Here is a 13351-nt window from a genome sequence, read left to right as displayed (position 1 = left end):
ACTAGCAGAGCCAATTACTTCTGCTGGAACAGAAACTAAAACAGTTTGCAATTTCCTCAAATGAGTGTTAATATGGTTTATACATTTTTGTGTTTTCCTCATACCACTGATGGTTCAGAAAATATTGGAACTTAGAGTCGGAGGGGTCTTTTTGGCGCTCTTTTCTGTAAGAGATCCAACAGGAATTTAAGATAATAAAAGCTGGAATTTAAGATAATACAAGCAGCGTTTCAAAAATTACACAGTGGAAAAAACGATTCCCCCGATGAAGATTCTCCCACGGTTACAGCCTTGTTTAATGAGATGATTGAAGTGGTTTCCTCCAGGAGGCAATAAAGCGTAACTCCCAGAGGTCTTTGCATCTGCTGCCTGTAATAAAGGCAATGGTTTAAAAAAAAAATGAAAGCCATTGTGCTCAGTGGCTGGAAATGTCAATAGACATGAGTCTTTGGTGAAATAATAATATCCTGTGCGGCTACTATATTACATTTTGCAGTGCACTTAATATGTAAATGTGATTTTATTCAGTGCTTTTCTTTTGTCATCAGCAAGCCGCATAACTCAATTTTTTGAGAGGTTATTCTCCTGTATTGTCGCTCGGGGCACTTTTTTTCATACTTATTCATCGGACGGGACTTTTATGTTAAGAGAAAGAGAAAATAATTCTGTTCTTCACACACAACACCTCACCAGTTTGTTCATTCAGAGTGAGCCTCGCTGACAGAGAGGCATAAACTTAACACTTTTCCACCGTTTTCTTCTTGTTGGTTTTTCAACATGGCTCGAACTTGCTAAGGACGACCCTTCGGATACCAAAACTAATCAGACAGCATCAGCATCTACGATGTGCTTTTTTCTTTTTGGCCGCGGTTCAGGATAAATGCGCACAGCCACCAATTTAGTCGACTCGCACAAGTTGCTCTAAGACATTAATTACAAAGAAGATTTATCCTGCCACTGAGCAGCAGTGGCATAAAGCAACTATAAACCAAGCAACTCCAGCCTTTACGGTTTCTTTACACAGTGGAAATTTGTGTTTATTTTGCTTCGATAGAATAGGAGGCTCATCCTCATGAAAAAGAACAAGCAAAACAGAAGAACAGAAATTGTTCACTTCCATCTGTTTGTCTAGAGATTATTTGTATGTGTTTTCGTGTCCTGCAATTCCAAGATAAATTCAAAGGTTTGACAAAAAAGTAAAAAAAAATAATAAAAAAAACATCAGCTGCTGCTCTGTGTTTTATCTTATTACTGCCACAGAAAACAATCGTATGCCTTTTCCTCACAAACAAAGCAGCGCGAGAGAATCCTCGCCTGAACGGGGACCTTCTTTGCTAAATATAAATCGTATCAGTGTGTGAAAGGAAGTGGCGTTCGGCCCATTTAGCTTATTCAAGTACTGCAACTGTTTCCGGGATCCCACTGGCTGTAAGTTGCAACTGAACATTTAAAATTTCAACAAATGAAAGAATTGCCGCCAATGAGGAGGAAACCCAACAACGTGCAGATTTGAAATTCATTCATGGAGTTTATTTTTTGCCAACTTTATTTTATCTTTTGTTTTGGGGGGAGGAAGGCTTGGCCATGTTTTGGAGAGATGGTGAGGACAGCGGAGAGTTTTGGCTATCTAACAAGGAGGATACAGAACATTAAGCAGCTTACAGCGAGGATCAGCGATGACTGATCATAACGATAACACGGTCCTGACACACAGGCAGAACCTGAACCTGACGTTCCCTGTGCAGGCAGGACAAATTATTTCTATTTTTGTCGAACGAGACAGCGAACAAGAAAAGATGAGATAAGATGTTGTTTTTTTTTCATTTCTCGACTGATCACAATCTGGAAATTAGGCCATTGCAGAAGCGGGACTTAGACATGGATGAAAGCGAGAGCAATTGAAATGTAGAAAGTGGCCTGCGTGGAAACTCAGCTCTTAATGTAAAACACTCATGGTCAAAGTATTTTGAAAGTAAATTTGAGAGAAAAGTTTATGGCTTTGTCTCTCAACCCCACATTACTGATGAGTTGGTGAAAGTGCCAACAAATCAGCAGCATAATTATAAAGTAATTAATAGCTAGTTCCTGCTTTCATTACGTTTTGATTTCACACAATGAAGTCATTATTAGGCTCCCACTTCATCTCTTTAATGTGTCTCTGTAATAATTTCAAAACAAATGTTTAATTCATCAGCATGCTTCCTCAGTCTCTGCACAACTCTAATCAAAGAGCTAATTCAGGTAATAAAACATGAGGCGAACTGTGAAAGTTCAAAAAAGGAGGCTCACAGGGCCAAAAAGTGCATTATATTGTTTGGCCAACAGAGACCGCCAAAAATGGTTGCAAAAAGACTAATGGCTAGCTGACAATCTCAATAGGAGCTTAAAATTCAAACCTTTGCGTACTAGTTTAAAAAAAAAAAATGTTCGTCTTGATTGCTTGTAAAAATCATTATATAGCCCCAACTCTTCATTTTATGCCATTGGTCTAATGTTTGGTAAAAAAATGTTTATGAAGATGTGGGCGTGGCTACAGTTTAGTAGCCAGTTGGTTGTTGTCACCTTACAACCCACACATGCAATTATGGAATCTTCTGGTTTCACAATGAACCGGAAACTCAAGATGGCACCAACTGTGAAACCAATCACTGGGCTTCAGAAAGGGGATTTGCCAACCAATTGATGACATCACCATGACTGTCCATCTTTATACACAGTCAATGCACAGATCACCTGGCAGCAGCAAAGGCAGCATTTTGGGGTGGTGAACAATTCGGACAGGATAAAGGCATGCAGTCACTCGAAAATATGGGTAATTTAAATTTAAATTTTTCTTGATGAATTATAAAAAACTCATCATTAAATTATGAAGGTTTTTGCGTCGTTCTTCCCTCCACATGTGACCAAACTGAGAGTGGATGTTGGCGGGCTAACATGTCCAACGTTGGACACTAAGTGCTCTAAAACTTGACAGGTAGATCTGCAAGGAGGCCAGCCGCCGTGTTTCATGTGACAGCACGTCAACTCTCTTAAACCATTGGTGTAATCCGAGCAAGGATTTTTTAATGTTTGACCATCTGAAGACCCCTGGGGGCCATGCGGTACGGCAGCGGGATTGAGTTTCCTGCATTTAGTGTGTTTTTTGTTTTTGTTTAAAATGTAAATAATGCAAACCGTCGCTCTGTTTAGTCACTTTCTTTACATTTAAACATTTTTACTCTGCAGGTCTTGGAAGGCCATGGTGTCAATGTGGGTCTGAATCTAAAGACTGCAATCATCATTCGTTATCTGTAGTTATGTAAGGAATTACTTAACCGACGGGACCCAATCACAATGTTTTATAAAAGGATCAGCTGTTGAAATGCAACAGTGTCTGTTTCTCACCCGCCTGCCGTTTCTTTCATCCCATGGAATGGTTCTGATTGAGAGGAATCTCGCCGCGAGCCAGCGAACCATTTTGCGATTCGCCGCCTTTGCCGCGCCCTTATCATTTCCACATGACGTGAAACCATTTTTCAGACACGGCCCAGATACTTAGTGATGTGATTAAAATAGGATTATGAGTGGAGAAGCCTCCTCTGATGCGCATCGAAGCTGCTCGCGATGCTCATGTACGTGAGGTCTCCTCCACTTTTGCTCGCTTTTAAATCCCGCACGGAAACGTGAACCCGTTAAACCCTCGTCCTTCACAACAGTTATTAATATTACGTTAACTAGCCGAGAGGATGAAGAAGTGCGTGTTTGTTGTTTTGAATGCTTACACGGATGTGATTAATTTGATTTATCATTATGGTTCTTATTATTACTATTGCATATAATAGAGACGGGAGTGATGGCGAGACGAGCTCATCCATTATTTAAAAGCGATTAGCGCCGGTCCCAAAGTCTGTTCAAAGCCATTCTGTACGTGACCCTCTGCTAAGTGAAAAGAGTGATTAGATTTAGATTATTAATGCGGCAGCGGCTCTAAATCAGTTTTGGCTGAAGCTCCATCTCTCACACAGAGGCAGTGTGCAGTTTGGGAAGATTTATATTACACATGTCCAAAAAGGAGAGAGAGAGAAAAAAAGGAATCCCTCAGCGAGACTTGTAGCATCAATCCTACAGTGTGAATGTGACAAATGAGAATTGGGGATTGTGCAATTGGGGCTTTTTTTTTCAATTTGCTCCATTTCTTTATTGTTGGAAATGATGTGCATGTGGAAAATGAGGTGCATTTAGTGGATTTGATATTAACGTGTCTCCGGGGATGGCAGCATCCCTGAAGGTATAAATAAATACCATACAGGCTATGAATAGATGATGAGCTCTGTGTTCCCTTCATGGGAAGCCTTTTACTCTTTCATTACTTCTGTCAAGCAAGTTTTATTTTTAGTTGTGGATGATTCTTTTTTTCCCCTGTTTTTTTCCCTCTCTTGCTGCTCAGGCACTATACAACATACCGAAGTCATGGCAGGCCAAGTTGTTATATAACATATTTACCTTTCTCTATTGTGTATTTTGAGTTTATTGGTTTTTAAAAAAAAGAAAATGCAAAACTTGCATCTGTTCTGTTCTGTCCCTGCAGTGCTGATGAGAGATTTGATGCCACGTTCCACACAAATGTCCTCGTGAACGCAACAGGATCCTGCCAGTACATCCCTCCAGGTGAAATGTTTACCTGTTGTTGTCTGTAGAGATGATTCTCAGCCTCAGTCTTCCTTAACAAAGTCTTCATGATTGTTCTTATGTTTATTGGCAACTTTCCTTGCCTCTGTCTGATTGTTACACTTGTAATTTTAACTAAATGGTGTAAATTACGAGTCAAAATTTAAACTTAAAGAAAACCTTTGACCTTCAGTCCCTGAGGAGGGACAGTGGATATCTGGGCAGAAGGATGGAAGTGGCAGGCAACAGGCCTGGAGGAAGAACAGAGAGATTTATGGTGAAAGAGGATGTGAAGTTTAGTTGGAATTGGAGACGAAGGATGCAGGGGATCAGAGGGTTAGTTGGAGGCAGGTGATTGGCTGAGGCCGCCCCCAGGCAGAAAGGACCTTGAAGCTACTTCACTGCAGAGCCACAACTTTGCAAGTAGTTAAAGTTAAAACAAGTTTCCCAACACTTTGTCACAGGCATCCTCAAGAGTACCTGCTACATCGACGTGCGATGGTTCCCGTTTGACGTGCAGAAGTGCGATCTGAAGTTTGGTTCCTGGACCCACAACGGGTGGTTGTTGGATCTCCAGATGATAGATGTGGACGTCTCAACCTACATACCCAACGGGGAGTGGGATCTCGTGGGTAAGCAGGGGAGGACCGAGGTGAACTTAGATATAATCAGGTGTTGTAGCAGGAGAAGTTAATTTGTTTGGTTTGGTTTAAGTTCAAGAAATTACCTTTCCAAAAAAAATGACCGACACTCTTCGGTGACTACTGGAATTGATCATTAAAAAGTAAAAGAGTTGATAAAAATAGAGGAGGTATTGGTGGAAGATCATTTCGCCAAGTAACACAACAGAGTGTCGAGATGTTCTTTGTCCAAACCAAAACATAATTACTCTCACTGTGAGCAGTGAGCGGACCCAGATGGCTGGGCCACTGGAGAAGGGGGTCATGGGTGTGTGTGTGTGTGTGTGTGTGTGTGTGTGTGGTAACAGCTGGCCCAGTAATGGTTCACTTCGTTCAAGCACAGACAGGCAGCAAACAGGCCAAGTGCACAAATTGTCCTGGTGCCCCAGAACACAGACATGCCAATGCCAGGGCCACACACTCACACATGCACGCACGCACACGCACACGCCCAGAGTGGCTGTGCAGGAATGCAATCCATCACACGCAGCGTGAAAGGTGATTCCTCTTCTGCCTTAAGGTGACGGAGTCGAAAAATAAGACGAGATTAAACCTGTGCGGCAAATTCTAATTGAAGTTTTAAAGAATCAACTCACGTGAGGCTGACAGACACCCACAAACCCACAAATATTTCCTCACCCTCCCGACCTCTGCTGGACTTTCACTGGCTGCTAATGGGGAAAGTTCGGTATTAAAATCCTTGTGGATTAGTATTGTGCGACAGTCTCAGCAGCAGCAGCAGCAGAATCTTTCAGTCGCAGCATCTATTTTCCTGGACAAAGATCAGACCCAACGCCCCTCGGAAGACCACTTCTCTTTTCTTTGGAACGAGATGGATGTGTGAGATAAATCCAATGAGTTTGGGAAACGTTCCATCTGGCGTGCCAGACTTCCAGAGCCGGGCACTGACGGCGCTGATATGAGTCTCGGCCAATTACCGGCCGGCAAATTTCGAGAGAATGTCACAAGACGGTTGTTGTTCTGCATGCGGTTGTCAATCGTGATGCAACAGTGCCAAAAAGAGGCGGGAACGGCTGTCAACAGCCTCTACCTGCTGGATCAAATCTCCAAAAATGGATTCAAATGGATTCTTGCCGATGTGGGTGAAGCCCACTCTTGAAAAAATAGAACTGAGCTAATAACTCAAGCAAGTGTCACTAAAAACCAATACATCTTAAGACATCATGAATATTAACAATTCACACATCATGTGAAATCCATTAACGTAACGTTTTCAAACACCTTTGAACTCCAGAAATTCTTCGACATACAACAGAAGAAGTGAACTTTGTGATGTCACAAAGGGCACTGATTGCCTGCTGGGAGCTCTCCCAGCTTAGTGACAACCCTCCCCAGCCAGACCATCTCATGACCTTCCAAACATGTGAAAGGTCCAACAAACCATGAAGCAAAAAAAAAAGGCAATGAAAATGTTTTTTTATGGGAGGCTATAAACAAAGGGCTAAGTATCGTCTGATTACTGGAGATCTACAGAGTCTTTTGGAGGAGTTGGAGTGGGAGGAGGTTGCATTAGGGTTGAAGGTAAAAAAAACAAAACACCAGTATCAACACCTAATTACCGCACTTCTCCATCAGGAGTGCCGGCCAAGCGCAACGAGCTGTACTACGAGTGCTGCAAGGAGCCGTACCCAGACGTGACGTTCACGGTCACCATGCGCCGCAGGACACTTTACTACGGCACCAACCTGCTCATCCCCTGCGTGCTCATCTCCGGCCTGGCCCTGCTGGTCTTCCTGCTCCCCGCCGACTCCGGGGAGAAGATTTCACTGGGTACGGCCGCAGGACACACACACACACACACACACACATGCTCGGACACACAACGGCAGTGATTCATGATGGCAATCGCACAAAAAAAATGAAAAAAGCAACAAAAAAAAAACAACTCAGGAATCTCAGGAATTTTCACCCTGGCGGCCTCAACAGCCAACCGCCAACTGGTTTATTTCTTATTGCTCTGTGCTAATGCTGACATTAAGCCTACAGATTACCTTTTGTTGTGGGGTTTCACTCATTAGCGGATGAATAATAGCCTCAGCCCAAACGGAGAAGGTCTTATCACCAGGGCCCAAAATGCAAGTTTGTTTTTATTATTATTATTGTTATTATAATTATATAATAATAATAATAATAATAATAATAATAATAATAATAATAATAATAATAATAATAATAAGTATCATTATTATTATTATTATTATTATTATTATTATTATTATTATTATTATTATTATTATTAATAATAATAATAATAATAATAATAATAATAATAATAATAATAATTAATTATCATTGTTTATAAGATGCCAGTTTCTTTCAGAGATGCTAAAGACTGCCAGATGAGCTGGTATAAATTAAATAACAACAGCCAAGCAAAAAACAAAAAACAAAAAAAAAAATGCATTTCTTTGTTAAATTTCAACCACACTGAAGAGATAATCTGAAGAAAGATGGTTTCCTCTGTGTTTCTACTGATGTGTCTCCTGTCTCAGGCATCACAGTGCTGCTGTCTCTCACCGTGTTCATGTTGCTGGTAGCGGAGATCATGCCTGCCACTTCAGACTCCGTCCCTCTAATTGGTAAGGAAAACTTTTATCCCTCCGTTAGCCTTCAAGGAAACCGCTCGCTTTATTCCCCACCGTCGTTTCACGGTAACTGACAGACAGTCGGCTCATTTATTTATTTATTTTTTGCGCAGAGAGGAAGGAAAGGAAGTGCATCGTGCCTGGACTCTGGAATGAAGAGTGTGGAGATAAATATTAAACATTGTTGGAGTCTTTTTTCACGTTGTCACGCCAGCGATACGGCTCCCAGGAAATTTGAAATTAACTCTTCGCTTGGGAAATCCTGCCGCTGCAGGATGCGGAGGGTAAAAAAAAGAAAAACATGTAGAATTGCATGGAGGTCACACTGATAAGGCAGCCAGCCATGAGGCGGGATGGCGAGATGCCGCTCTATGTCATTTGGCAAGTCTTTGATGCAAAGCAAGTTGTTTGCCGACGTGTGCGTGGAGCCGCATACTAACTGTCTTTTAACGCACACCCAAAATGAGCAGCGTTGGAATGGAAATGTTTGTAGACCATTGACTGTATGTAAAGATGGATGGAGTCGGGGTGGCGTTACTCACTGGTTTGCGGAGACACGTTCTGAAGCCTAGAGATCAGGTTCGCCGTCAGCACCAAATTGAGGTTCCAGTCCGAGAACGGAAGATTCTACATTTGGATGTGTGGGTGGTACCAGAGGTGGGCCATAATTGGAGCTAACTACAATACTATGAATTTAGTGCTTCTTTTTCCTTTTCGTCTTTTTGCAACCAAGTTTAGCGGCCCCTGCTGGCCGCAAGTTAGATTGCAGTTTTTTTGTATTTCAGCACTGGCCTCCTTTTTGAAACCGGAAGCTCCATCTGTCTTTATACAGCCACTAGTATAGACTGATTCAATTGATCCACCCTTCAGGCCGCATGTACCGGGGAATAATGTCTACATCATCATTGATGCCTTTATGTTGTGTGTCCCACAGCTCAGTACTTTGCCAGCACCATGATGATTGTGGGATTGTCAGTGGTTGTGACAGTGCTGGTACTTCAGTTCCACCACCACGATCCACACGGAGGGAAGATGCCAAAATGGGTATGTTGAAATTTGGCTTCGAGCTAGGTCCACCACTGAGGACAACTGAACAGAAAACTACTAGGAAACTTAGTGCACTTATTAGCTCCTTTAAGTTTGTTGTCCCACTAGTATTTCCCACCCTTCAACCTGAAGATAAGTGGCAATCTTGCTTTTACACCCAAAGTCATTCAGCGTGTTCTAATCAGCTGGTATTACTTAACAATTAATGGTCGTGTCATTCTGTTTTCTTTGGACTCAAATGCAACATCATTCCCATCTCCCAACTGACACCATGGTACAGTGCACACATTCCAGCAGGTACGACCATCATTCCCTCTGCCTTTTTGCTTCCTTTCTCCTCCAGGTCCGAATTGTCCTGCTCAACTGGTGCGCGTGGTTCCTCCGCATGAAGAAGCCTGGCGAGGACAGCAAAACACCCGTGACATCCAACAACCTCCCAAGCTACAAGTACTCCCACCCTCCGCCCCACCACACCAGCACCAGCAGCATCCAGATGACGGCCATACCGGGCCAGGCGTCCACCCAGTCCACCTCCACCAACGGAACCATGAACATGTACTTCGGCTACCACACCATGGGCACGGACAATCCCGCCTTCCCGCCCAGCACCGACTCCGGCGTGCTGGTGGGCGGCGGAGGTGGTCACCCCAACGTCTCCTCCCAGCACGACCTCCACTCGGATCAGACGCGGACTCTGCTGCTGGAGCAGCTCCCGGAGATATCTCGGATCCTGGAGGAAGTGCAGTACATCGCCAGGCGCTTCCGGGACCAGGACGAGGGCGATGCCATCTGCAGTGAGTGGAAGTTTGCTGCGGCAGTGGTGGATCGGCTGTGCCTGGTGACCTTCTCGCTCTTCTCCATTATCTGCACCTTTACCATCCTCATGTCGGCCCCCAACTTTATTGAAGCCGTGTCCAAAGATTTCACATAAGGTCCGACGATCCTTCCAGATATACAGCGCCCAAAGCTAGGAGTCACCATCAGAACTGTGCCACGCAAGCCCCTCTGCAAGTCTGTGAAGCCTGACACAAGTTAGCTAGTTGCCACAGAAACATTCAAACAAAATCGTTTTTTCCGTTGACTTCACAGAAGATCCTGCCACATGTGTGTACTTGTGTGAAGTTGTTATTTCTCCTTTGCAAAAAAAGGTTGACGCCGGGCATACTGTCTGCCACACTGGAGGCCACATGCGGTAGCTAATGATGTAGAAAATCTCAGTGTGAGGCACTTTTCATCTGAATCCCCACAGACATCTTTAACGACTTGTCGGAATACGTTGTCGTCACTCTTTCCTTCCACCTATTTTCTTTGTCAGCTTCCTTTCCTGCACCCTCGTATTTCTCATCTCTCTTGTGCATCTCCGTTCAGAATGGTAAACGCAGATCTATTAACTGATGAGCAAAGCGTGTCTGCGGGGCCTGCGCTCATGCCACGCAAATCTGTTTTGGTATTTTGTAAATATCAAATCTTTCTAGATGTAGCAACGTGGAAAAAATTTGGGATAGCCGCTGAAATGTTGAATCACAAAACTGTGAAATGTGTCTTCCTCATTGATTCTGTGATTTTTGTACATAAATGGTGGAAATATAATTATTTAAAAAATACTAATAATATCATTGCAGAACCCAAGTTGAAATATTCCAATTGCCTACCTTGTCAAATGTACATTTTAAAGAAAATAGTGATACAAAATGCCCGACGTGTGGGTTTTAGTGTTAAGAAAGCGGTCACGTTTTTAAGTTCAGCTTCAGTCTGGCAGGCTAAATTGGGCTTTGTGGTTGCACAGTATGGTCACCTCCATACTGGTGGATTCGCTCTTTATGTAAATGCAAATGCTGATTTTTTTTTTTAGAACATGAATAAATTAAAACTGTTTCTTTTAAGTTAACCATACACATGCATTTTCTGTTCCAATGTAAGTCAACAGATACTCGTAAATGTTACACAATGGGCCTTCAAGGGGATTTTTTGTTCTTTTTGTGCGCAACTAGCTATAATCAGCAGAGGGTTGTATATTTTCCCTGCCTGACTAATCTCCTAGTAGGCTTCTCGTTTCACTTTGCACAGTGTAGAATCAGGTTTCCTTCCCATAAATGTGAATCAGAAACGTTTCACCTCCACGGTGGACACTCATATTTAAACTGTGACTTTTAGCGGCACTTTAACACAGAGTGAAATAATCCTTTGTGTGTAAACCCAATATCGTTAGTGTGTTGGCTGTCGTGCAGACACGCCCCCTTGTGTGAATCACTCCCACTTTATCACAAAGCATTTATCTTTTGGCAGAATAGTTTGACGTTATCTGATGTTGCACAATGCCGTGTCCTTGGGAGAGAAAACCTGCGACTCAGATCAAAGCTGCTGAGGTGATTGAAAGACAATATTTGCCCCCCCCTTGCGACAGATTTACAAATGGAATCCGAGAGGAATTTCACCCCAGTCGAGATGCATTTGGGACTAATCTTTCATAGCGCTGCTTTGTGTTTCTGCTGCGCAACACTGGGCGAAAGGCAAACTCTTTTGTCGCTAATCTCCAGCCGACAACATGCAAGAGGGATTACTGGAGTGACCTTATGTAACGTTATGTTTTTAAAAAGCCTGCCTCTTCTCACCGCCGCAGCATCCCCTTGGATCTTTGGTCGGACATCCATTTTGACTTACTGACCTCCACAGCTCAGCACCTGCTGGTTCAGATGGGCCTAAACGACAACAAAACACACCTGTGACTGTAGTGGAATTCAGCCTGCAACCAAGAGTCCAGGACCTGAATGACTTTAAAAGGAAAAAAAGAACAAAAATAAACAGACCACAGCTGGTGAACATGAACATGAACATGGCTAATGCCCTAACAGTTGCATTTCTTTGCGGTTTCTATATGTTTTTTTGAAATACTAATGTTGCCAGCCTCCTTTTTACCATGTTTTAAATGTAGAAAGGATTCTGTGTCAATTTACGTTAAATAATTCTTTCACTTTTTTTAAAAAATTAAAAGAAAACCTCAGATCAACCTGCTTAGTGGCAAAAAAGACCATGCTAAGGAAGGAATACATGCTAACACAAAGTCTAAATGGGAAATGTGACACAACCATAAACTACAGTGGGTGGCTTATCTTAGCATTAGTGAAATTAAGTCAGAGAGCTTTTTCAGAGCAGACCCAGCTTTACTGTTGCAGTGAGGAGGGACTTTACATGTCACTCTCTTTGATTTCCAGTCCTAATGCTAAGATAACAAAGCTAAGATGATTAAAGTTCACGATGAAAAATTCAATGTTCCAATTTTCAGATGATTATCTCACGTCTTTGACTGCAGTGGAGCTGCCCTGCCTGATGAATTCTCCAAAAAACCCTACAGAACTGAAGTGTTAAACTCACCTTGGGGGGAGAGAGAGTTCAGCCGATCAGCAGCAGATAAGTTTGGATTTCTGTTTAAGATGAAGTTTGTACTTTGTGTTGGACCCATTTCCTTTTGTGATTCACTCATGTCTATATTCAGCATTTGTTTTGGTTTGTTTTTTTTCTTTAACTATAAATATATAAAGAAAAAGTGCTTTTGGCAGAAAAAATGTTGAACGTGCGTCAGATGAACGAATTAGAGGAATAAAAGACGGGAGAAGATCAGGATGAAGGACTTTTTGCTGCTCGGAGTGTAAAACATTGTTCGATGTTTGACGGCAGACTACAAAAGCTGTGTGGTAAAAACCGCTCTGACGCTGGAAAAGCAGGTGTAAAATACGGACGTGACCTTTTCTAAAAGACACGCTTTTACTTTTTTTTCTTCCTCACTGGTGTCGTACTTCTTGTCAAACTTGGCTCTTTTTTCGTTTTTTCTCTCTCTGTAGTCTGTGCCTCTTTGCTCATTAGGATTCAGTCTAACGCGTGGGATGTACGTCAGTGCTCACTGTACATGGGTCTTTTGAGTAAAAATAAAGGAGAAGTGTGATAACCGCTCGGCGCCTGACTGGCTTGAGTGCTGCACAAAACACATACACCCCACCCCTACCCCCCAAGCGGTAAGCGACCCTGGTGCTGGCACAGCAGACCACCTGGACCGATTTGCCCGATTGTGTTTACGGTTCCCACTCTGACGGCAGGTCAGTCGGAAGGAAACCTCGGCGGACTTTGTTCAGTAGGTGTAACGTAAAGGCGGCGCACCTGCCCTGCCCAGCGTCGCCTCCCCCATCCTCCTCCCGTAGCTCTGTAGGGCTCCGTTCCTATGGAATAATTGCATTAACGCACGCACCCTTCTGTTGTCCTGTCAGACAGAGGCCACTCGCTCAGACCAGGGCCAGTTATTGCTCTGCGTGACTGAGGGAAGTGTGAACTACAAACGTCTCCATAGTGATAGTAACAACAATGACGTAACTGTGCTGC

The 13351-nt window shown here is 43.0% G+C and overlaps 1 protein-coding gene across 1 annotated transcript in view; it reads left to right on the top strand.

Moving 5' to 3' along the window:
- The window catches only part of chrna8 (cholinergic receptor, nicotinic, alpha 8), a 29687-nt gene extending 17434 nt beyond the window's left edge, over positions 1 to 12253 (top strand). The window contains exons 5-10 of the mRNA XM_076037120.1: positions 4568 to 4647; positions 5112 to 5279; positions 6924 to 7118; positions 7841 to 7927; positions 8868 to 8977; positions 9324 to 12253. Coding sequence (XP_075893235.1) covers positions 4568 to 4647; positions 5112 to 5279; positions 6924 to 7118; positions 7841 to 7927; positions 8868 to 8977; positions 9324 to 9911 — 1228 coding nt within the window. The 3' untranslated portion in view covers positions 9912 to 12253. The remainder of the gene's footprint in view (positions 1 to 4567; positions 4648 to 5111; positions 5280 to 6923; positions 7119 to 7840; positions 7928 to 8867; positions 8978 to 9323) is intronic.
- The last annotated feature ends 1098 nt before the right edge of the window (positions 12254 to 13351 follow it).

The sequence above is a fragment of the Nelusetta ayraudi genome, unplaced genomic scaffold (assembly GCF_046127955.1).
Source record: "Nelusetta ayraudi isolate G7.1 ecotype Tasmania unplaced genomic scaffold, CSIRO-AGI_Nayr_v1 ptg000004l, whole genome shotgun sequence".
Classification (NCBI taxonomy): Eukaryota; Metazoa; Chordata; class Actinopteri; order Tetraodontiformes; family Monacanthidae; genus Nelusetta; species Nelusetta ayraudi.
This window is presented reverse-complemented; position numbering and strand designations above follow the sequence as displayed.